We start from the raw sequence: 26,196 nt of genomic DNA, 5'->3' as shown, positions 1-26,196 counted from the left end.
TTTTGCGTAGACTCTGTCCGGTTTGGCCAATGTACATGGCAGAGGGGCATTGCTGGCACATGATGGCATATATCACATTGGTACCTAGGGGGCTAACTAAATTTGTGGAAGGGTTTGGCAAAGGCACATCAGTGACATTACATTGTTTTACTCTGGACATCCCTTTTCAGGAACTATTTTCCATACAAAAGTATAATGTGGCCCGGAATAGTTCACTCTTCTGGAAAGTTTTAGGATTGCTAGCCATTTGCTGAAACCTCTGCCCCAAAACTCCACTTGTTCTCTCCTTGATCATATATGTGGGCAGTAAGGCAGCCCTAGTCCTGTTCACCTGAAGGGTCAGAGCACTATGTGTCAAAGGAAAGACTCCTGCGGTTAATATCATGGTTGATGAATATATTTAGGAGAGGAGGGAACTGCATGATTAACTACTTCTGTCACATTCAGTTGATGGCCCAGCTCTCTTCTTCCATCCTTAGGATGACGGTACCACAGTGGAAGAGACCCCTTCCTGTGCAAAAGGCACATGTTTCCTTATGGTTCTTTTTCTGTCTAATGAGTAAGTCCAGATTTAGAACAGACCTCTACTCTGTATGATTTTCCTGCAGTATCTTGTGTTTTGAACAGTTGAGTTGTGACAGTCTGGTCAGAGAAATGGTAGAACAAGCAATGGACTCTGTACGCCTGGCCTGAGGTAGAGGAACCCACAATGAGAAGTTTCATTCTGTTTTAAAATAATGTCCTGCCCATTTATTGACCAAACAGAATGGGTTAGCTGAGTTTCCCAAATAAAGTAATTTAAGACAGGGCTTGTTTCATGCTTTGCAAGAGGAACCCCCCTTGTTCTTCTTTAGTCTGCAGCCCTCTTTTTTTTTCCCCCAGTACATTTTCAACTCTTCTATCCTCACCCTTCATAGAATCAGGTACCTGTAGCCAACAGAGCTGATAAGCAGTCTTGCAAGAAGCTCTTGTTAACCTATCCTTGCTTGATAAGTCTGCATAAGGTAGTTCATTGTGGAAAGAGATTTTTAAACTCCTCCTTGCCATAGCCTGTATGCCGTCCCTTCATTCTTATCCCGTTGACCTTTGTAGGAACGAGGGAGCAGAAAATAAAAGAAAATATTACTTCACACAGAATGAGAGAATTGCCTCTGAATGCTAAATTTGGTGGCTACTCTGAACTGTTTCTCACACTGTCATTCATTTAAAATGCTATTAATGCTATTAATGTATTTTAATCTATTTTAAAAAGGTCTTCAAAATAAGGTTTTTTATTTTTGAGGTTGCAATAGCAAGAAATACTACTTGTGTCTTTGAGCATTTCCTTTGCCCATTTCATTGTGGCTTTATTACTGCTTTTCGGGAGTCCAAGGGTTTGCATGTTATATTGTAAGCAGTATACCATTATATGGATGAAGAAAAGGAGTACTTGTGGCACCTTAGAGACTAACAAATTTATTAGAGCATAAGCTTTCGTGAGCTACAGCTCACTTCATCGGATGCATTACAATTACATGCATTACAATGCATCCGATGAAGTGAGCTGTAGCTCACGAAAGCTTATGCTCTAATAAATTTGTTAGTCTCTAAGGTGCCACAAGTACTCCTTTTCTTTTTGCGAATACAGACTAACACGGCTGCTACTCTGAAACCTGTCATTATATGGATGCTTAACAGTACAGTACCATAAATACAATTTGGCTATAAGATATATAAGAAGTTTCTGACCAGAGAGCCCTTTTTTTTTTAAATCAAGGTTGCCATATTTGTTTCTGAAGACTGAGAAATTTAGTCCACTCAAAAGTTAACAATTAAGCCGTGAAACCAGAAGGAAAACTACACAAGTCATTGGAAGTTAATCGTGCTGTACACTTTTGCTTCCTGAGGCAAAACTTGAAAATTAGCATAGTCAGTATGCCCACAATTGAATTATATGATACTGTGAACACTCACTGTTGAAAACCAATGTATTTGAAAATACAGACTTCAAAACAAACATCACTTATAGCATCGGATGAGGGCCTTTGGAGATAATACAAATGCACGTAACTGAAAATGTATTTTAAAAGCAAAGCATCCATATTTTTAAACCAATTATCAGTATGAGGTACCATTGACCAGGATCAATACCTGGTGGCTTCTGCTCATTTAGGATATTCAAACAACTCTCAATAATTAAGATTTTTCAGAATGAAAACTTCCATTAAAAATGATTCTAGCCCTTATGGTAGTGAAGAAAACCTTTCAAATGTGAGCAGAGCATAATCTATGAGGAATTGGTTTCCTGGGTCTGCAAAGGACTTGAAATGAGTTCTGAGATTAAATTACTCCACTTCATGTAAACAGTGCATTGACTCTCGAACCTAATAATGATAATGCAATAATCATATATTTAAATAATTTAGTTGGAAAATTGTGCACCTAATTTACAGTTACCACAGTTGTTTACAGTACATAAATCAGACCACTGCATGTATGAATAGACAAAAGGCAGAAATAGTAATTGTCCTACATTCCCTGAATTTTCTCTCACATTGAATGTAGAAATAATGTTACTAACTACAAGTACGTTCACTGTATAAGGATCAATATTGTCTGTTTTTGCAGAACCTCCCATTTTTATTAGTAAAGATCTGCTGTAGATCAAAGCTAGTATGTTTCTGACTTATTACACCACAAACAGTTACGCTAGTGTAAATAGGGGAGAACTTTACTGGTTTGTTACCAGTTCCTTGCTTCAGTCAGCCACAACATGCATTGTATTGCTAACATCCATTTCTATGTGGTTATCTTAAAAAAAAGAGTACTGTATGAACAGGTGTGTCATCCAATAAAATATAGCCTGTGGGTATACGGAAGGTTGTGGTTAAATTAGCTCAGTCTGATATTGCTTGATTAGGCAACCAGTGTCACAAGAAGTTAATGACATTGAAGGTTTTATTGACAACTATGACACACTGGGAATTTTTTGTAATATTTTTATGGTGCCTACGTGTGCTTCAGTTTCCCTCTGTATTTTGCATTTTCAAGCAGTGGAGGCAAAACACTGTTCCAACAAGAAAAGGAATACTCACGAAAGCTTATGCTCAAATAAATTTGTTAGTCTCTAAGGTGCCACAAGTATTCCTTTTCTTTTTGCAAATACAGACCTACATGGCTGCTACTCTGAAACTGTTCCAACAGTGCAGGAGACAGGTGGGTGTGTCACCTCACAGTCTGGGTGGAATGACTGGGTTGTTAAAGAACTGGTTGAAACCGACCTAAATCAACAGAGGATCCAGAAAGACAATGAGAATCCTCAACGACTGAACAATCAACATCGAACAGCAGGAAATCCTGGCAGGCAGAACATGTGCACTGAGCTGGAGGACAAAGGATAAAAGTTATCTGGTGGTGGGAGTAAGCGCTGCCCTTTGGAGGGACTCAGCAGTTCTCACCTGAGTCTAAGGACAAAGGGAAGGGATCCAAAAATGCAACCCATCATTGCATGGCTTGGCCAGGATGGACTGTGGGTTAATCTTCGTCCCTCTTTGCGATCCCAAGGTCTTTCAGATTCTGTATGGCAGGTGGCTACTAAACTGTTACCTTATTTTGAAAAGGCTGCCTGGAATAGTTGCACTACTCACTGAAAACATTGTTATCTGAAGTGGTACAGTGCATGCCTCCCACAGGAGTCTGGCTCAGCTAGATTTGCTGCAGGGAGCCACAAAGAGAAACAGGGATTGGTGCCTGAAGGCCCAGTCTTGGAAGCTCTGGGCCTGCCCTGTTAACTATGTATACCCTTGGGATTTGGCACACTAAAGCAATCACTCCAAAGGGACTGATTGCAGGCTGGGGCATAGACCGGACCCTGTGCATTTATGACACAACCAAGGGACAATAACTTGTAAAATGAAAGTCTGTCCATTTTTTATGATTATCTAGTATGAGTAATGGCATAAAGACATATGTCTGCCCCCTCCCTCTGTCCTGAAGGACCTTGTACTTTTCACCTATTCTACCAGCAAGCCTGGCAGTAATGACCAAGGTATCCAAGAAAGTTGGTGATCCTGGAGAATAATTGGAAAACGTATTGTTTTAACCTTTTAATATGATTGAGCTAGCAGCATTAGTATGTAAAGCGAGAGTTGGAATTTTGTGGAGGAGGAACTTCTTGTCCTGATATGGTTTTGAAGTGGGCATTGAATGTTCATGATAGCTCATGTAAGTATAGCTATATAACAGATTGGCATGTTCTTTCAAAAGTTACTGTGCAATTCACTGATTATCAAATTACTTCCCTTGGTAAACTCTATGTGGGTGTCTTCTTTACTGTTGTTCTGTTGAAAAGATCTGCTGGAGCCATCACTGTCCCTACCACTAAATTGTAGGGAAAGGAATAGGTAAAAACAGCTGAAAATGCAGCAAAGTATTATGCTTCCAACCACTGTTTCTGAAGCTAATTATCCCCTTCTATTAGTTATTTGGTGTCATTATCTATTGTTGTTGCAGCTAGAATTGGTTAAAAATGTTCATTTTTTTATGAAATATGGCTTTTTTTGTCAGAACAAAAATTTCTCCTAGAAATGGCCAACTTGGACAAAATATTTTTACATTCATCAAAACAAGAAGGCCAAAACTTTTTTTTTTTTTTTTAAATTTTGGGGTGTTTATTAAAAAAAATTTTGAAGAAAAATTTCAATGAAAATTTTTTTGTTGAAATTTTTCACAGAAGCAAAAATCATTTCATCTCTAGTAATGCCATGAATAACCATAATTTAGGACAGACGTTTACCAACACTAACATATAATTGCTGCATTCCCATTGGTTGGAAACTCCCCAACCTTATTCCAGACTCCACTAAGTTTCATACTTGGCATTAATAAAGTGAATAAACTTATTCCAATATATATATAAAGGTAGTGGCTCAGGTAGTATTAATCAATGTAATCCATATGTTAGTAAACCCATCAATGCTGACAAGCTGGTAGTATTCAGATATTTAAAAGAGCTACGACTTTTTGTAATTTGTAGGTTCTTCAGTCCAGTGCTCTTGTGTCTGCATCAAGTTAAAGGGAGGGTCTCTCTTTCCTGTGGTCCTGTGGCAATTAACCACTGTACAGAAGTAAGCAGCAGCGATAAGCAGTATAAAAAGCTCCAGGGTGAACATACTGCTCAATGGTGTAAGGTGCTGAAAGACCTAAACTTCCACTGACCCCAATGAATCAGTATATCAGTATGAATTTCTTAACCTCATTTTGAGAAACTCATTCCATCCAAGCCTCTCAGATGGAGCTACAACTGGAAATCAGAGGCATGGTAAATAGCCAGTATTTTTTACTAATGCTTCCAGTGGTTTATTTGCTTGAGTTGCAGTGAGGGCTTTGTGACAGAATGTTTACTACAGGCAAACCAATGGAACCCTATCAACAGGGGAAAGTGGGCATTGATGGTATATAGCACCTTGCAGAATGAGGTCCTTATTGAGGTGGAATCAGGCTTGACCATACATACATACATTATTGGTTACAAAGATGAATATGTGTAAGGGAGACATTTGCAAATGGATGTTTCCCCTGTTAATGAAGCTATCTATTGACTGTGTATTATGCTCCTAATCTCCAGTTGCACCTTGAAGTTTTGTCTGCATTTGGTGGAATGACTTTCTCAAATGGAGGTTAGGAAACTTTACGTGCTTCCCAAGGCCATAGAGCAAAATGTATCTTGGTCATGAAGTTTTTGAAACTTTAATCACAGCTGTGTAGACTATTACAGATTGTGATTAAATATAACTTGTTTGTTTGTTTTTTTGCCACCTCCTGGCCACAGATGTGGAGTTGTCCAGATAGTATGGTGATGAGTATCATATATGAACCTCAATAGATGTTAGAAAGTTTCCCTGTCCATGCATCATCTAGTAACATCTGTTTTTTCTAAGAAAATATAGAACCTTTGCCTCTACAGGATGAAGATTCTGAAGAAGCTGTCCAGTGCAGTCTGCAGCACCTGATGAACAAGACTAATGAGAGAATGCTGTCCTACTTGGGGCATAAAGTAAAAGTGTGGAAGGAGAATAGGAAAAAATCAAAAATTTGTACTAAAGAGTCTGCAAACCTCAGGGGCATGTTGCTCAACCTGCAAACCTGCAATTCCACTTGCTATTGATGTGAATAAGGGTTTTTTAGATTGGGCCCTTGATGAACGCTTAACCACTACCTTCATTGTCATCCTTGAAAGTCTCCACTTCCATCACTCCTCAGTTCACAGCTTCAGCTGCCATGTTCTCCAATCCTTTGCCCACTTAAATCCAGCATGTACCAGTTAAATACATTTTTTTGTTCTGCTCTTGTTACCAAGTTCCCAGTATGCACCTTCATCTGATTCCTTCAGCACATTATTTTATCTCATTGTTCTTGACATGACAGACCGTGGTACACACTGTTCTAAATTTTCTATTTCAGCATAGTGTTCCTGTTTACTAATAGACAAATGCATGTTGTAAAAAATTTGGTTTATTAAACTCATGTGTACTACGGCCGTTACCTGTCTGAAACTTTGGTCCAAAGAGTGTACGTGCTTTAACTTTTGGTTAGTTTTATATTGTCAAAATTGTAAAATTGGTTGGAAATTTGATACCAGGCCTGGTGTTGTTTGTTTGTCAGCAGGAATAAGATTGTTAATCAGATCCGTTGTTGCTTACAACAATGTACTTTTTTTCAAAATCATTTTCTACCATATCACCTATGTGAAAGCTATATTCAAAAATAGCTGTTCAGGTGTTCCTCTAACAGATGATCAAGGTTCCCCAACTTCACTCAGTCTGTCCTTTCTACTCACAAGCTATGCAGGAGAGGTATTCTGGTGAGAACAGGCCTTGTTCTGGAGACCGTAAGATGCTCAGATATCACACTGATGATACTTCAGACTTCCAAGTAATAATATATCAATGACTTTTGCTAAATCAGGAGCTCAGTCTGTAGACTATTTCTTTACCATTATCCTCGCTATTGGGAAAATATAGTCAGAGTGCACCAGAATCCCAATCACTTTCCTAGTTTTCCATGGAGCTTAGCTGGCCATGTCAAGAATGTTGGGCCACTTGTGAGCAGCAGCATCCTTTTACAAAGCTTGGTCTCTAAAGAAATGCTCCTTCAGTCTTTGTAAAGCACACACCTCAGCATTTAGTTGTCCTTACGAAATTGGAGTGGTGTCATCTGTTCTTATTAGTCAGTTTACTGCTTCATTGCTACCCAAAGTAAAAAGGCAGTAGACAAGATGCCAAAGAATCACAGGAGGACAAGAATGTAATTATATTCTCTGGGGTAAGGCAAGAAATAGATCTGTCCTCCCTCCCTCCCCCTCCAATATTCAATATTTTTACCAAACCATCATATGGTGCATCTTTCCTGGCCAGAAAACACATATCAGAGCATCACTATCATAGATAGATTGCCACTGTAATGTCAAACCTCATCACATAGAGACTTACCGGCAACCTTGATCATTGAATGGTTGCTTGTTTATTGTGTGCTGGTGTTTGGTGATATAGCAGCTACCTCATTGCTAGCAGTCTCCTGCTATTAATCTGTCTTCTGGGGTGTCTCTGTGCTATCAGTTGTGAGGAATTAATATATTTGCACTGTTGGAGAATACAGCAGCATGAACTGCTTTGCTAGCCACCATGTTGGGAATGCCCATGATGCCCTCAAACATACATCATTAATTGAATGATTTGGGAACTTGTATAAAACCTCCAAGAGTGTTCTTAGACACAGGTAGGTACACTGGAAAGTACCCATAATTCTCTGTCCTGAGCACTGTGGAATAGCTGCACAGAACTTCCATCATACAAATAGAGTTGTAAACTGCTATATAGACAAGATTTGATTTTGCTAGGCTGCATTCTTGATATATATGGTAAATTAGGCTTCTATTTTAGTTTTCAGCAATTTGCAGCAAGATCTCATGACTTTAGTTTAGGATTAGGAGTCTGAGTAGAATTGTTTGGTTTTAATGCCCCCTGTCTGCTTTTCTAAGCTAAAGTATCAAATGATTCACTTGCTCTGAAAAAGAAAGGTGTTTTGCACTAAATGGATTATTTTTAAAAGCTGTTACATTGTTCTACAGTCATGCATATTTCTGCTTTTATCCTGTGTTAATTTCTGCAACTAGAGGCAATATGTATAAATTTATGGAAGGGGATTTTCTCCTATAACAAAAGACACAGGGGAGGGGAGTTGCAGGAGGACTGAAATCAATTTTTCATTTCAGTTCAGTGATTTTTTTTTTTTACAACCTTCCTATAGCTTGTCAAGCCAAAAAAGAGACAGCTCATTTAGGAATCTGTCAGAGGCAGGTGCAGTCCATCTGGCATGGGGATTTACACTGTGTTTGATGCCATGTGTCCACTTATTGTTAGTGTCCATCTTTGATCCAATGGCAGGTTGCTACTTAGTGCTATTCCATCTTCATAATTTTTCTCCTTTCTCTCAGGGTTATGCACAATGTTTCCTCATTGCTTTTTGACTGAAAGTTTTTAATGAACCCAGATAATTTAAAGGAATATTTTTTCCACTCCCTTGTGTTCCAGACATTGAAGTAGCAAGTCCCTTTGTTTCTCAGTCTCTCCTCAGTCATATTGCTTGTATGTGAAAGGTTTACTGTGCTGGATAACTAATACCATTCTTGCCCTAGGCTGTCTATGCTCTTTTGTTTTCTGCTTTCCTTTGGTGTATTGTTTTTCTGGTTTTTACTCCTCCAGTGCGCTCCTCCATTTTTTATCTTCTATTTAGTTTACATGCTCCCCTGTACACCTACTGTGGTGATCTAAAACTATAATTCCCTACAACTGTGCTTATCAATACTCTAATCTGGCTCTGAAGATAAGGAAGCGTTTGTTTTTCATTCCTTATGCAGGACAGTCCTTGGGAAGCTATCGTTGTCATATCTTAATCAATATGCTAGCTCTGTTTTGATAGTTCTGTGTATTATGCCAAAAATAAGTGGGTATGAGCGAGTCCAAAGGATGGTTGCTTCTTAGGCTTGTAATTGGTGTTGCAAACATGACTTTGAATATCCAGAGAAGGACCAGTCAGTGTGCATTAAACTTTTTCACTTCCAAAGAATAGGTTGTGGCCCAGAATTGCAGACTTGCCTTTCTTTCTAGCTGCATAGATTATCCTGCGAGTGAGGAGGGAATGGTGTGGGTAAATCTTTAGAGCCCTCCTCAGAGTGGCTACCATCCATACAGTAAGCAGGTGAAGGGGATCTCCCTGATCTTGCAGCCCTTACTTATGTGAGTAGTTCAACTGAAGCATGGAGTGAAAAATTGCAAATTCCTTAAAGTGGGAAATATGTCTTTGTATGTGTTAGTACAGGGCATAGCACAATGGAGCCCAATCTTGATTAGGGTTTTTGGGGTGTTAAAGCCCTTCCTGTTGTTTAATATTTATGACTGTATCTGGCAACTGATGTGTGGTTAGAGGAACTGAGCATCCTTAACCTAGCCAGTCATTAGTTTACAGGAAATAAAAAAAAATAGTACAATTAGTTTTGTTTTGTTATCTATACCTCTATTAATACAATCTAGTGCTGTATGTTGCATTTTTATACTGTAGCAGATGGTCTCTGATTTTTCCACAATAACTAGTATATATTTTTCCTGTTTAGCAAATTTTCATATTCTCTTGCTTGATTCCTTTTCCAAAATTGGTTTATTTTATACCTACATTGAACTGCACTTATCATCTGTTGGCCCGGTCATTTAAATGATCCAAAACCTTTTGAATCTTGATGCCTAACTCATTATTTTCTGTGTACTGTCTAGAAACTTGAAGGTCTTTTTTCAGGCAGTTTTCCACTTTTCTGCTTTGAGTGCCAGCACCAATGAAAACAAAGCCTTTTCTAGTTAGGAAAAGATTTTTAAAAAAATTGACTAGCCAAAATATGTTGTTTTGCCCAACTAATTTAAAAACAAAATTTGTTTCCATGTCAAGAATATGTATGTGAAGTTTCACCATGCAGCCATTTATTAAAGACCAAGTTATGAACCATTAAAGTAAGGTTTATATGGGCACCTTCACTAGACTCATTACTATAGGAACCCTGACAGGCACCATTATAATTGTTTTTAATTTTTGTTGCTAAAATAACATCCTGTGCAATGTTTAAACATGGCAATAGAACTTATGTTTAGCATGCCCTGAGGTTCACAATAGAAAAATTGTCTTTTATAAATAGTGGTTGGATATTATTGCATACATTTGTTTGGAGTAGTAGTTCCTTGGCGTGAAATAAGCTGTTTGTTTTTAAAATAATAATATGAATTGTGCTGGGACAATAGTAAGGTGGGTGTGTCTATTCTTGGTATGTTTACCATTATACTTTTTTTAAAAATTCAGACAATAGGGCATACAGACACTTCTCTGGAGCAGACATCATTCCCTTTAAGAGATCCAGATCTCAAAATGACAATATACGATGAAAAATAAAATCATAAAGAGAAAGTTAATATTTCATCCAAGATCAGGCAGGACAATTAGTTGTGTGTGCAGGAGTTGAAGAATTTTAAGCCCTGTAGAGAAAATAACAAATTTTCCACCGCATAAAGTTTATCTAACTGTTTATAGTGTTTTTAATCTTTTTTTTTTCATAGCCCATGTCATAGAACTTGTTTTGACTTTTAAGGGCTATTTTAAAAGCACCAATAGGTTATTTTCTTATTTGAGCTTTAATTATACTAATGCTGTGTAGATTAACTAGCGAATGTTTGTTCAGGGCTCTCAAGATTTAAGGAACTGTGTAAGAGCTAAATATTATTATATTCCCGATTTTTGTTTCTGTCCCAAGATGTTTAGCTCGCAGTTCCTGACATAATCCACATGTTTATGTGTATATCTATTATACTAAAGGAAGAAAAGCCCCACTCTGAACAAGAACAGAATGCACAAGGGAGTTGTGTCAGACTGGTCTTGTCCAGGATGCAAGCAGACATTAACACTGCTTTTGCAACAATAGAGATTGGAGGAACACCTCTGTCTGTTTCCAAGTGCCAGCTGTAAAGTACTCACAGGAGTGTAATTATGCCATGCCTGCTCTGCCTCTGTAGGAAAGTGCATATTGCCATTAATTACAGCTTTGTCTTAGGCTGCTGATATGATGCACTAAAATACTATGGTAGTTGTCAGCTATGTCTAGAGGAGTCTTTTCATTTGTAAATAAGAGAGAAAATTCCTTTAGTAGAGGCGGTTTTAATTTTATTGTTATGATTGCCATTAACCTGGTTAGATAAACACCCTTCATTTGGGTTAAATGAGGGAGCAGTTAAGGACTTTGTATATCATGTTAGCTGGAAACAATAGAATCCACAGCCCAAGGTTCTGGGCCATAAGGCCAGGCCTGAGCAAGAAGTAAGGAGAGTATTCTCTGGGACTAGTTGAAAATGCAGGAATTAAGGGATTGTTGTTGTTTAACATGCTTAATGCAATAGTGCCTGTGAGCAAACCAAGAGTGGGGCCCCATTCTGGCAAGGCACTGTACAAACAGAGTAATAGATGTTCCTGCCTCAAAGAGTTTGGTTGTTGGTGAGTCTTCTTTGAGAGAGAGAACTCCCACCACAGCAGCAGGAGCAGTGGTGAGCATGGCCCTGAGTGGGAGCAGAGACAAAGCCCCGTGGGCATAGAACTGACTGGAGGAAATTGCGAGCGTGCAAACTACCTGCTTTGTTTTCACTGTGTCCAGAGAAACAGGACTTCATGTACATTCTTTGTACATAAACAGGATTGCACCAAAACACATAGTGTGACGGGGTCAGGACAGACAGCTACAGGAAAGTGCTCATATTGGGTGCTGGGAAGTGGGCCCCAGGATAAGTGGGTCCCTTTTCCCCTGGTAATTGAACAGGGGTTACTCCAGGTTAATTAGGACACCTGGGTCCAATCAAGGGCCTGCCAGAACCTTTTAAAAGCCTCCCCTCCAGTCAGATAGGCACGCATAATGGAAGCTGTGGGGAGCAGGCATGCTCCTGGAGAGCCAGACAGTGCAGACACTGACAAACTCCAGGAGAGAGACCTCGCAGGTGAAGAAGAGGTGAAGAGCAGGGGAAACCCTGCCCAACAGGGCGTATAGCCTCCGGGCCCCAGAGGTTTGGGGGAAGAGACCCCCCCGCCAGAGGGGAGAGACTGAACTGGGTGTCTGGCCTGCTGCTACCACGCACAGAGGAGCTACCAGAGACTAAGGGGCTCCTCTCCCACTCTCCTGTCAGGGAGGCTGGGAGGAACCCCTGCTCAGATAAGGTGTGGACAATAAACCCAAGGGTGTGGGGAAAATTCCCAGGGAGAGAGGAATCACCCAGCCTGCCACTGCCGCTAAGAGGAAGCACAGAACCCACCAAGGCGGAGAAGAAGCTCTGCCACAATAGTTAGGTGTGGCAGGATTTGATTTTAATTGACAGATGTTGGTAAACATTAATTTCATCTGATGCACTGACAATGACAAAAACAAAAATCTATTGGTAAGAGGGAGTGCCACTTCCCCTCTCGTTCCTGCCAGGATCATGCGTCACCGGCCCTGTGGCAACAGAGAGAGCCCTCTGCATCCTCATTCCATCACAGTGCAAGGTGCGGGGAAGGCTGCAGTCTTGGCACCTTGCGCCTGCTGGGGCTTGGTGTCACCAGCCCTGCAAGTGTGCAGGGAACCCTTTGCAGCCCCTGTAGTTTTAATTCAAGCAGAAAGACAGGGTACATTTTTGAAAATGTTACATGCTCCCAAATCACATAAGTGTGTTTGAAAATTTCGCCCAGACTTAAAATAGTTTTATATATAGACAGATATTTACATAACCACTTAAACTAAAGACATAATCCAGACTTTTAAATGTTTTTATTTAAAAAGTCAGTGTGGTGTGTTTAATTTTATTTGTTACAAAGTTTGTTTATGTAAATGATGCTGCCACTAAAATACTACATGCAATCAAATGCACAGATAAAAACCTCAATCCTGCAACTGGCTCCATGTGGACCTCTGAAGCCAAAGGGACTTTATACAGGCTCAGGGATTTGCCTGCGCAGAACCCATTAGCTCAGTGGATTGCTTTTCTTGTGAACAACTGTTTCTATTGTTAGTTTTCCATCTGTTACATATTACTGTGCTAACTTTTCAAAGAGGTGCTTTCAAGGTTGAAAGGCTACACCTTTCCTTTTTTTTTTTTTTTTCCCTTGGTTTTGATTGTAAAGTCCAAGTAATATTTGGTGCCTTTTCCCCAAAGAAATACTTCAGTTCTTATGTTTTGTCACTAAAATAAATCCATGCTATTAGCCCCTCGCTTGTGAGCAGCTGTACAATAATGTACCTGTGTATGAGTGACATAGAACACATCATTTTGGTGAGATTTTAGCCTCACGGTTTCATAGGATTGTTACAAATGATTTTTTTAAAATTATGAACAAAATCTTGAGATTGTTCTTTAAAATTGCTTTACTTTTTAAAAAAGTACTCTCTCTTTTAAAATCCGTTCATGCGCTCATCTCAATTTAATCATCACCAAGATGATGCATTTATCACATTCTGTTTTCACTCTCAATTAAATTTCCAGCAAGATTACAGATTCTTATTGCTGAATGAAGATTTGGTTCAGAAATGGTTTTCAGGAAACACCATCATTATGCATTTGGACTAATATTTTGCTGTTACTACATCACATAGTAAAATGTTGGTAAATCTGATTACATTATTTTTGTTAAAGATGAAACAGATAAGAGCATTAGATCTTGCCCACCTTGTGTAAGTGGAACAACTAACAACTTCCTTAGATTCTGCAACATTACTCTCTAGCTAGTCCCTAGGAAGAACAAAAGTGCAAAGAAAACTGCATCCTCCAGCAATCTGCTTCTCATGGATGAGAGTCTAGCATCACAACTCTCTTGAAGAGAGTGTACTCTTCTGGGCTACATTCAAATAACCTACAAGTTCTAAATCTTTGGACTGCTCCTTGTGTATTTTGTTATTTAGAAGCCACATTCACATCACATCTGAGTATGGGATGGTTGAGCATCAGAGGAGCAGTGTAATATTTTATTAATATAGCATTTGACAGCTGTTAACCAGTGAAATGCGAGATTGGTATTCAGTTTGACAAAAAGGATAAACTTGATCCTTCTGAGATGAAACTCATTAACCTGTAAGTCATATATATTGAATTAGCAGCCTGGCAAAATGAGAGTATGCTGTGTTACTGGAAATCATGTAGAGGGGAATCCTCTTATAATAATGTTTGTTAATTATTTTGCTCAGTTGAATGGAGTTTCATTATAACACTAGAGCATTTACCTGACAAAAAGATTCAGTATGTTCATGTCACTTCTTTCACCTTCAGACTGGTCCTTTCTTTGCCCACTGTAGTGAAAGGGCAACGGTTAGTGTTTTGTGTGGCGCACATGTTTGTGGAATACCACATCTTCACTTATAGTGGGGAACAGATGTTCAAGTTTGAGAATCAGGGATTCACTCTTACTACTGCTTCCTCCCCCAGGGGAGGATAATGGCTACTTCCTCCCCCCCCCCCCACTTGGACAGAGTACCGGAGGAAGGGGACATGATGATCCGCTTGGAATGTAGCATCGAATACCTGTGTAGCAGTCAATACTGGCTGTATTCCAAGGAGGATTTTCAGAGTAGAAGTCAGTTATGGTGGAGTGAATATTCACCATAAGAGGAGTAAAAGTCCACTGAATTGCGCTCGAGCAATTTTGGGCTTCCACTGCATTTCATAATGGCTTTGTCTACACTGAGAAATTACACTGTGTTAGAACAGGAAATTGAGGAGCTGTAGGAAATAATGTGATGCAAAAAACTCAGCATAGTCAGTGACTCTCATAATTAACCCTAGGGTTCACCACAGCTTGCTGATGTGATGTTATCTTCACTGTGTCTCTGTGTATATCTTTTATATCATGTTACTTATGATTCCTAGAGGTTGTGCTCTAATATAATGTAATTTTCTAATGTAAACAAGACCAGTAAGGAGGGTTTCAGAGTAAGAGAGTTCACTGAGAGAGTGAATGGGTTCTTCCATTATGTTTTCCTAATTCTATAAGAAAAGATTTTCATGTTAGTTTTCTTTAACTGTTATCAGAGAGGTAGCCGTGTTACTCTGTATCAGCAAAAACAACGAGGAGTCCTTGTGGCATCTTAGAGACTAACAGGTTATAACCCACTTCAACAGATGCATGAAGTGGAAAATACAGTAGGCAGGAATAAATACACAGCACATGAAAAGATGGGAGTTGCCTTACTGAGTGGGGGGTCAATGCTAACGAGGCCAGTTCAATTATGGTAGATGTGGCCAATTCTCAACAGTTGACAAGAAGGTGTGAGTATCAACAGAGGGAAAATTATTTTTTGTAGTGACCCAGCCATTGAGTGTCGAGGGAGACTGAAGTGCTCTCCTACTGGTTTTTGAATATTACAGTTCTTGATGTCTGATTTGTGTCCATTTATTTGTTTGTGTAGAGACTGTCCAGTTTGGCCAATGTATATGGCAGAGGGGCTTGCTGGCACATAATTGCATATATCACATTGGTAGATGTGCAGGTGAATGAGCCCCTATTGGTGTGGCTGATGCTATGGGTACTCTCATGGCCACACAGTATGCCAACATTTTTATGGCTGACTTAGAACATTTCCTCAGCAATTGTCCCCTAGCGCCCCTACTCTACTTGTGCTACATTGATGACAACTTCATCATCTGGACCCATGGGAAGGAGGCCCTTGAGGAATTCCACCAGAATTTCACCAATTTCTACCGCACCATCAACCTAAGCCTGGAACAGTCCTCACAAGAGATCCACTTCCTGGTCACAACTGTTTAAATAAGCAATGGTCACATAAACACCACCTTATGCCAAAAACCTACTGACAGCTATACTTAACCTACAAGCCTCCAGCCTTCATCCAGGCCACTCACACAATCCATTGTCTACAGCCAAGCCCTAAGATACAACTGCATTTGCTCCAACCCCTCAGACAGACAAACACCGATAGGATTTCTATCAAGTGTTTTTAAAATTACAGTACCCACCTGGGGAAGTGAAGAAACAGATTGACAGAGCCAGAAGGGTACCCAGAAGTCACCTACTACAGGACAGGCCCAACAAAGAGAGTAACAGAACGCCACTAGCCATCACCTACAGCCCCCAACTAAAACCTCTCCAGCGCATCATCAAGGATCTACAGCCTATCCTGAAGAATGATCCCTCACTCTCACAGACCTTGGGAGACAGTCCAGTCCTCGCTTACAGACCCCCCCCCCAAAGCAAATACTCACCAGCAACTACACACCACACCAAGAAACGCTAACCCAGGAACCTATCCCTGCAACAAACCGCGTTGCCAACTCTGTCCGCATATCTATTCAAGGGACACCATCATAGGACCTAACCACATCAGCCAAACCATCAGGGCCAGCAATGCCCCTCTGCCATGTACATTGGCCAAACCGGACAGTCTCTATGCAAATGAATAAATGGACACAAATCAGACATCAAGAATTGTAATATTCAAAAACCAGTAGGAGAGCACTTCGGTCTCCCTGGACACACAATAACCGACTTAGAAGGAGCAATTCTTCACCAAAAAACCTTCAAAACCAGACTTCAGTGAGAAACTGCAGAACTGGAATTAATTTGCAAACTTGACACCATCAAATTAGGCCTGAATAAAGACTGGGAGTGGCTGGGTTACTACAAAAAATAATTTTCCCTCTGTTGATATTCACCCCTTCTTGTCAACTGTTGGAAATGGGCCACATCCACCCTAATTGAATTGGCCTTGTTATCACTGACCCCCCACTTGGTAAGGCAACTCCCATCTTTTCATGTGCTGTGTATTTATACCTGCCTACTGTATTTTCTACTCCATGTATCTGATGAAGTGGGTTATAGTTCACGAACGCTTATGCCCAAATAAATTTGTTAGTCTCTAAGATGTCACAAGGACTACTCGTTATTTTAACTGTTATGTCCTTTTTCTCTATAAAAATAGTCATCATGTCACACCTTTGCTATGCTGACTCTCGCATACTGAAACGTGGAGAATTACTTTATTGAACTTGATTCTGTCATATGGGAGAAGATATTGTGACTCTTAACTCCTTTATGAACAAATCTTTGATAATATGTCTCAGGTGTAACTACTTGTTTGTTGGGAATGTTTCAATATAACATAACTGGAAAATTGAGCATAATTTCATTTTTGTTTTGTTTTTTTGATGTTTGTATTTTCTAGGAAATCCATGAACTATTCAAAGATTATGAATTAAAGTACTGTTATGTGGACAGAAATAAAAGAACAGGTAAGAATTTACAGTATTCCAGTATTTAAGACTGTATGTTTAATGGTAACGTTAACATTCGCATTCTCTGATAGCACTAGTAGTCAGCTTCTTCTGCCACATATGAAATCATCAGATTGTCTGCCTACTACTTTAATTGTTCCTAGACTTGTTCTTTAGCTGCATAAATTATGGCCATTTCCACCTCCCATTAATGTCAATTAATGGGAAATGGAAAGCCTCATATTGACTCTAGTGGGAGGTAGATTGAGCTCATTATCTGTGAATCTATATTTATGACCCGTTAAGTAATGCACCCTTTGGATCGGGTCTAGCCAAACTGCTTAATCCACTTGTGAAAGACTGATCCATTAGACTCTGCTAGGACAAGCCCCTAACACCAGGATAACTCTGTAACAGAATGGCTATTCCAGGTCTGGATTTAGGGATTCCAGGTAATATACGACAGAGAGCAGATATACTCTATTTACTTTATCAGTTCTGAAGGCTGTGGACGTTTTTGCCTTATTTTGGAACTGAAGGGAATTATCAAGCTTTTAAGGATGATCTTCATCTTGAAAACTCTGTCAGTTTTGGCCTTGCTATATGTCTCCAGGAATCTTTGCCAAGGTAATGGTGTTTCTGGCTGCTGCTCTTAGCAAGTATGGTGTGTTTGTGCAGCAGTTTCCTAATGATTTGCTTATTTGCAAAATCTCAAAATTTTCAAGTTTGGGAACAAGTGCTGCAAGCTTCTATGTATCAGTAGTCCTGTCTATTTCACTGTTTTATTTTCTAGATATTGTTTTGAAATCTTATTGGTTGAAGCTGGCATCGGAGGAGGGCATTACTCTTAACGTTTACTCTGATTCCTCCAGAATTACCAATCAGAAGAATATTTTTCCTCTGGACTTCTGCAGCTGGGTATTCTGGTTCAGAGGTGTTCTCAATAAATTTTTGGTGGCCTCAGAGTGCGGCCACCAACTCTTGCTGGTGGCTGCGATGACAATTTTTCTTAAAATACTTAATTAACTTTAGGAAAAACAAACAAATATGCACATAGACATGTTAAAATCATTATAATTCATGTATGTAGGTTTTTTTTTTTGCAGACTCAATAATAAAAATCATGTACAGTTCTCCATTCTTTACTGGACCTAAACAGAATAGAAACACACACAAGGCGTTTTGCACATTCTTGTCTTTTGTTGTTGTTTCTTTTGGTTTTGATTGCCTTTTTTTTAAAGACTTGCTAGCTAGTATGCTGCGGCGAAAAGTAATATTTGTATGTTTGTAAATACCACTTTTCATAGCAGACTTCCTAGCCAGCTGGGAGGCTGTGAAAAGTGATATTAACTACCATACAAATATCAATTTTTACATCAGACTTACTCAGCTCTGACAAGCCAGGAGACAAATTAAGCCCTGGACGGGGAGGTGGGTAGGGAGACAGTGGGGGCCAAGGGCAGTGGGGGGGAGTGGTGAGCCCAGAGGCCAGGGCTGGAGCCTGGGGCTGCAGGAGACTGCAGAGGCCAGGGACAATGGTGGGGTTGAGCCCAGAGCTGGCACCCGCTGCTGTGTGGCTGGGGTCCAGGGCCAGAGCCCAAAGTCCCATGACTGGAGCCTGCCACCTGCCTCCCCAGGCTGAAGCCCAAAGCCCGAGCCTTACCACTGCCGGGAAGGTGGGAAGCTCATTGGCTGCATGCTCATCTGGCATTTATGGCTCCAGATGGGGGGAGGGCCCAACTCCTTCTGGTGGCTCTGAGGGGAGAGGTACTGCTTTGCGCCTCTGCCCCAGTCACTGCCCAGGAGGCTGTGGCCACAACAAAAGCTCCTGGTGGCTGCATGCGGCCATGGTGGTTGCATTTGAGAAACGCTGTTCTAGTTAATTTTAGTTGCTGATTTTCTTTTTTCTTTGATTGCAATTCTTACTAAAGTTTAAGTGGAGGAGTGGCAGCCCGCTCCTTATTGGGAGCTGGCCTCACAATTCTTGTTCCTTTCTCTGTCTACTGGAAGGTAAGACCTTACCCACTTGTGTGTGCAGGGAACAAGCACTCATATTGTTTCTTACCATTTAATTGTTTTTCTTTCTTGCACAAAGAAAAGAGACCAACTCATGTTTTCAGAGCGGGCATATGCAAAATATGTATATTTACCTTCTGTAGTGAGGAGCATCCTACTGAAGTTGAGACTGGATGGGCACTGGGTGACATTGGTGTCTCCCCTTTCATTGAGGGGAGATCCTGGCCTCCATCTCTTCTAGAGATAGCTATTGCATCTTCTTTTATAATCTTATCACAGACTACTCAAAGATAAAGCATTTCACTCCACATCTACCTAGATAATATTTGAGAGGTGAATATACATATTATCCAAAAAGCCCATTAAATCTGAAATCAAGATCTGATCATGCCTTTGAATGCTCAGTCTGACTGTGTCCATGAATATATTCTGTTCTCCATTAAACAATAGCTTTGTGGGCCTGGAAAACATATACACTTGCAATTCAGCTGTATCTGCAGCAGGACTCTGATGTGCCTTGCTGTGTGGATTTGTTTTGATTAAGATCATTATGGAAAATTCACATTCTGCAGTGCTACAGGACATTAAAAACAGTATTTACACCAAGAACAATATATGCTAAAAGATTGGTGGCTAAAAGTTTGGATAAACAGGCATGTGTCATGTCATATGTTGTGCATTGAAGAGTAATTTTCGAGACGACACTGATATGTGGCACTCTCCTTTTCCTCCTTACTCCAAAAGTGGCCTAGAACAGTGGCTCTCAACTTTTCCAGACTACTGTAACTCTTTCAGGAGTTTGATTTGTGTTATGTACCCCCAAGTTACACCTCACTTAAAAACTACTTCCTTACAAAATCAGACAAAAAAATGCAGAAGTGTCACAAAACACTATTACTGAAAAATTGCTTACTTTCTCATTTTTTTCATAGAATTATAAAATAAATAAATTGGAATATAAATATTGTACTTACATTTCAATGTATAGTAGATAGAGCAGTATAAAAAAGTCATTGTCTGTATGAAATTTTACTTTGTACTGACTTCCCTGGCTTTTTATATAGCCTGTTATAAAACTAGGCAAATATCTAGCTGAGTTGATGTTTCCCACAGCAGACCTCTGTGTGCCCCTGGTTGAAAACCACTGGCCTAGAACTATGGTGATATATACATTGTCATAATGGACGAAGTCATTTTAATAACTGCCACTTTGAATTCACTTGTCAGTTTAAATAACAATAGTTACTGTAGTCTAGTGAATCTAGCATCTGTATTTTAAATGGCAATTTAACATGCAGATCTGAATTGTCTGTACCTATGCCTCTGCCTCTGAAGACTCAGAAATGTGTCTGTCATCACCGTCAGACCCGAAGAAGAGTGTTGTGTAAGCACGAGAACTTGTTCCTCCACCAACTTTCTTTGTTTTCTTACAGCGTTTGTTACTCTGCAGAATGGAGAGCAGGCTCAAAATGCAATTCAGATGTTTCACCAGTATTCTCTTCGTGGAAAAGAGATATCAGTGCAGCTCCAACCAACAGATGCTTTGCTATGCGTTACCAATTTGCCCACTTCATTTTCATTACAAGGATTTGAGGAACTAGTGTGTGTATATGGCAATGTTGAGAGATGTTTTCTGGTCTATAATGAAGTTACTGGCCATTCCAAGGGCTACGGGTTTGTGGAATACATGAAGAAGGACTCTGCTGCAAAGGCTAGAATGGAACTCCTGGGGAAGCAATTAGGTGAAAACACCCTCTTTGCACAGTGGATGGATATTAATCAGTTGACTACCGATCTTGTTCATTCTAAGTGCCTTTGTGTAGATAAACTCCCCAATGACGACACTGATTCAGAGGAACTGATGCAAATGTTCTCATTTAAGTATAAACCTGTGTTTTGCCAGGTAGGTCTCCTATGGATTGGTGTCTTTTGGAAGCTGAATATAGAGATGTATATAGCATTGTGTTTACATATTTTATTGCTTCCCTACCCATTGCTTTGTTTTTTATGTAACTAGTGAGTGGCTTAATTTGTGAAACCGAGTGAGTGATTATGTGTATACTGTGGCGGGCTGAATCCCCTGGGGTGCCACCTGGGGTTTTGGGACACCACTGAGTCAGACTATTCTGCCAGCCTGGGACCCCTTTACTTGGCCTTGCTGCGTTAGGCTCCCCAGCCTTTTCCAGGCAAGCACACAGGCAGGGCCACACCCAGCTGCACAGAGAGATAGAGATCTGCTCTGGGAAGACTCAGCTTAAGGGGCTTGCCACAGCACCCAGATGTCCAACCTTCCCCTCCCCCCTTGGAGTACAAACCCAAAACTATATGAAATTCACCTCTTCCCTCAATGTGGAGGAGGATATACACAACTTCTCTCCCCCCCCCCCCCGGTTAGAAATCAGATAAACTGGGTTATATTGCAAACCAGAAATAAATTTGTTAACTATAACAGGTGTATTTTAAGTAGTTAAGGAGCTAGCAAACAGAACAATGCAGATTACTAAGAAAATAAAACAGAGCGCACAATCTAAGCTTAATACACTAAAGAAACTGGTTACATGCAAGTTTTCACCCTAAATGTGGTTCTAATAAACTTCCTCACAGGCCAGACGCCCTTCCAGCCTGGGTCCAGTTCTTTCCCCTAGTTCAGTCTTAATTGTTTCCAGCAGTTATCTTGGTCGGGGTAGCAGGGGACTGACGACCTGGATTATCTCACTTCCCACCCTTAAATAGGATTTGCATAAGGCGGGAGTCCTTTGCTTCCTAGCTTGACCCCCCACCCCCACCCCCAACCCCAAACTTCTTGTGGAAAAGTACAGAATTCAAGATGGGTTCCAGTATCAGGTGACATGGTCAAATGCATCTGTAGGGCCCCTTTAGCCATTCTTCACAGGCTGACCCACAGGTTCACAGGAAGACCAAGCTCTTTTACAGTCCATTGTCCTTGTTGATGGGCCATCCGCCCTGTTGGGCTTTTTCATTGTTGTTTCTTAAGTGTTAGCAGGAGGTGTCACCCAAAGTAACATAGTGGAAATATAGATATAAATTCAATAATCCTAATTTCAGATACAGAAATGATACATGCATACAAATAGGATAATCATATTCAGTAAATCATAACCTTTCCAGTGATATCTCACATGAGCCATCCTGCATAAAGTATATCTCAGTTATGTCATATTAATATCATAAGCGTATTTTCATAAATAATGTGGAATGACATGTCACATATACATCATAATATATGATGTCGTATAAATGCTTTATTGCCATGAGTTTGGAATGACCAGCATAAGTCCCTGGGGAGTTATGCAGGAGGTCATCCCAGATGAGTGCCAATAAAACATTTATTATACATTCATTCTCCATGTATTTTATGGAAGCATTATTTCAGAAATGTTTTAGAGAACTTTGTAAATAATTATTATTGGTAATATTTTTTGTATTCTTCAATCATAAATCCAGTTTGTATTAATATCTTGAGTCTAACTGTAGAGCACTTAGAGAGATTAAAATACATTAACTACATCTTAGAATGTAGTTGTCTAAAAATGTCTAAAATAGTTTTTCCATAAGTCATAAAGTTACATCTTCAAGACCTAATAATTTCTGATGTGCCAGCAAAGGAAATAAGTGATATATCTGTTGGAAAAATGAATTTTACAGCTCTCCAACTGTATAAAGGCTTTCTTCCTAGCAGTGATGATTGCCAAGATATTAGACCCTATTAGACCTAAACTGGTCACTGGTCCAGGACCTAACATTGTTTATTAAGCACCTCAGACAAGTGTAACTAGGAGGGGAAACAGAATGAAACCTTTTATTGAAGTCATGGGTGATTGTGGATATTTGTTTGTTTTTAAGTATCTGTTCGAAAGCTGTTCAAATATTTGGTTTTTTAGTATTCTTGGTGGTGACGGATTAGTGGGCAGAGTGATTTCTAGAGTATAAAGCCAGAAGGGATCATTAGAGCATCTAGTCTCACTGCCTATATATCAAAGGCCATAAAATTTCACCCAGTTCCTCTGGGAGCCCAGTAACTTGTGTTTGGCTAAAGGCATCCAGTCTTGATTTGAAGACATCAAGAGATGGAGAATCCACCGCTTCTTTGGTAGTTTGTTCCAGTGGTTCATCACTATTGCTCTTTAAAAAAAAATTGTGCCTAACTTCTAATTTGAATTTGGTTGGTTTCAGTTTCCAGCCATTGGTTCTTGTTTTGCTTTTCTCCAGTAGATTAAAGAGCCCTTTAGTACCTGCTGTTTTTCTCCCTGTGAAGGTTCTGGTATGCTGTAATCAATTCACTTCTCATTCTTCTTTTTGATAAGCTAAAGATATTGAGTTATTAAGTCTCCCGCTCCAGGGTATTTTCTCCAGCCCTCAGATAATTTTTGTGGCTCTTTTTTGCACCCTCTCCAATTTTTCAACATCTGTTTTAAAATGGGGACAGAGCTGTATGCAGTGTTCCGGTACTGGTCTCACCAATGCCATATACAGAGGAAAAATCACCTCCCTACTCGTACTCACTGCTCCCCTGTTTATACCTTCAAGGATCACATTAGCTCTTTTTGCCATGTCATCACAATGGGAGCTCATGTTCAATTACTTGTCCACTACTACACCTGAATCCTTCTCGGGGTCGCTGCTTTCCAGGATATGGTCCTTCATTCTGTAGATATGGCCTACATTCCTTGTTCCTAGTTCTGTAACTTTTCATTTGGCTGTATTTTGTTTGAATGACTTCTGGTTGCTGAGCAATCCGGATAGCTCTGCATGACTGCCTTATCTTCATCTTCATTTACCATTCCACGAGTCTTTGTGTCATCTGCAAATTTTCTCATCAGTGATTATATATTTACTTCCTGGTCATTGTTGGAAGTGTTCAGCAACATTGAACCTAGGACCAATCCCAGCAGAATGCCAATAAAAACATCCAATGCATCCGATGAAGTGAGCTGTAGCTCACAAAACCTTATGCTCAAATAAATTTGTTAGTCTCTAAGGTGCCACAAGTACTCCTTTTCTTTTTGTGGATACAGACTAACATGGCTGCTACTCTGAAACCTGTCAGTAGAAACATCACCATTCAATGATGATTCCCCATGGACACCTACTTTTTTGAGATCTGTTAGTTAACCAGTTCTTAATCCATTTAATTTGTACTCTGATTATATTGTATAAAGCTAATTTTTCAATCAGGATGTCATGCAGTACTAAGTCAAATGACTTACAAAAGTGAAGTAAGGTTTCAGAGTAGCAGCCGTGTTAGTCTGTATTCGCAAAAAGAAAAGGAGTACCGGTGGCACCTTAGAGACTAACAAATTTATTAGAGCATAAGCTTTCGTGAGCTACAGCTCACATCTGCGCAGTTGCCTTTATCAATCAAACTTGTAATCTCATGAAAGAATGAAATTGGGTTTGACAAGACCTATTTTCCATAAAACCATGTTGACTATGCAGTTTGAGGTAGTTAAAAAGTGCATTTTTCTTGCACCTTTAATCACAATGATAAATGGATTTCCCTACAGCATCTGGTGTGTGTGTGTTGTATTGTGTGTTGGTGGTTCCATGAGCCTAATGGCAGAATCGTGATATTTTTCTATAAATTGTGACCTAAACAAACCATTATGGTAAAGCATGTAATGCAGCCATTCCAAACTCATGCCAGGAAAATCTTTATAACACATTTTATAACAAATATTCGCAATGACTATTTATTTATGTTATCATACTGCCTGGTTGTGGACCCAGATCCTATTGTACTAGGCACTGTACACACTGTACACAAACACAGAACCAAAAGACAATCTGCACATCAAGAGTCTTAGAGTTAAATTTTAAAGATATTTAGGTATCTAACTCTCATATAAATCAGGGGAAGTTACCTGTTGATATACTTTTAAAAATCTGGCCTTTGCAATCTAAGTATTAAATAATAGACAACAAATGGATACAGGCAAAAAGATGAGTGTAAGGAAACATTGAGATAGTATTGGTCAGTATGATCATCAGTGGTCTCAGCACACCAGCAGCCTAGCTGTTGTCAAGTTTTTTATACGCATCACTAAAAAGGAGAGTTTTTAAGGAGAAAAATGCGTTAGTTTTGCAGATGTTTACTAGGAGCACCTCCCAAGTGTGGAGAGAGAGCACATTTGAAAATTTAACATGTGGGTGATGGAGGTTGGCATCATGGACTGATTGGAGGAGGGAATCAACATCTCGATAGTGAAAAAGAGGCTGTTTCTATACTGCACAGACTTTAGGGTGTGAACTGCTGCACACATCAAAGTATGGCGCTCTAACTGCCCTGTGTGGACACTGCTGGCATGAACTAAAAGGTCATAGTTTGAATTAATGTAGTCTTCTTTCCAACAGGACTATGTTAATGCAAACCACATACCTTCTAGTCGCTCCAGCCTCATCTGCACAGGGCAGATAGAGGCAATGCTTTGATGCCCTCTGCAGTTCACACTCCTATAGTCCATAGACAAGCCCAGAGATGATAACTAGGGTGGGGATAGGCCATGAAGGGCCTTGAAAGTGAAGACAGGTAGCTTATGTTTGATACAATAGAGAAGGAGGACCCCAAAGGAAGAATGCAAAAAGAGGACACAGTGAAAGTGGTGAGCTAGGAAAATGAGCTTTGCAGCAGCATTTGAAATGGATATTAGAGGGGCAAGGTTGCAATTGTCAAGGTCAGAGAGAAGGATGTTGCAGTAACTGAGATGATGAGAACCTGGATAAGAATGTTAGTGATGTGGATGGACAGGACAGGCCATAGCTTAGAGATTTGATGTGGAAAGAAATGGCAAGTTTTAGACAGCCTGGATGTGAGGTCCTAGAGAAAGGTCCATGTGGCAGATGATGCCCAGAT

The 26,196-nt window shown here is 39.9% G+C and overlaps 1 protein-coding gene across 4 annotated transcripts in view; it reads left to right on the top strand.

Moving 5' to 3' along the window:
• The window catches only part of RAVER2 (ribonucleoprotein, PTB binding 2), a 63,419-nt gene that overhangs the window by 8,807 nt on the left and 28,416 nt on the right, over nt 1-26,196 (top strand). For all 4 annotated transcript variants that reach the window (XM_043491252.1, XM_043491253.1, XM_038415028.2 and 1 more), the window contains exons 2-3: nt 17,261-17,327; nt 20,759-21,228. In XM_043491252.1, coding sequence (XP_043347187.1) covers nt 17,261-17,327; nt 20,759-21,228 — 537 coding nt within the window. The remainder of the gene's footprint in view (nt 1-17,260; nt 17,328-20,758; nt 21,229-26,196) is intronic.

This window comes from Dermochelys coriacea, chromosome 8 (genome assembly GCF_009764565.3).
Source record: "Dermochelys coriacea isolate rDerCor1 chromosome 8, rDerCor1.pri.v4, whole genome shotgun sequence".
NCBI classification, from domain to species: Eukaryota; Metazoa; Chordata; order Testudines; family Dermochelyidae; genus Dermochelys; species Dermochelys coriacea.
Note: the sequence above shows the minus strand (reverse complement) of the source record. Positions and strands in the feature narration are given on the sequence as shown.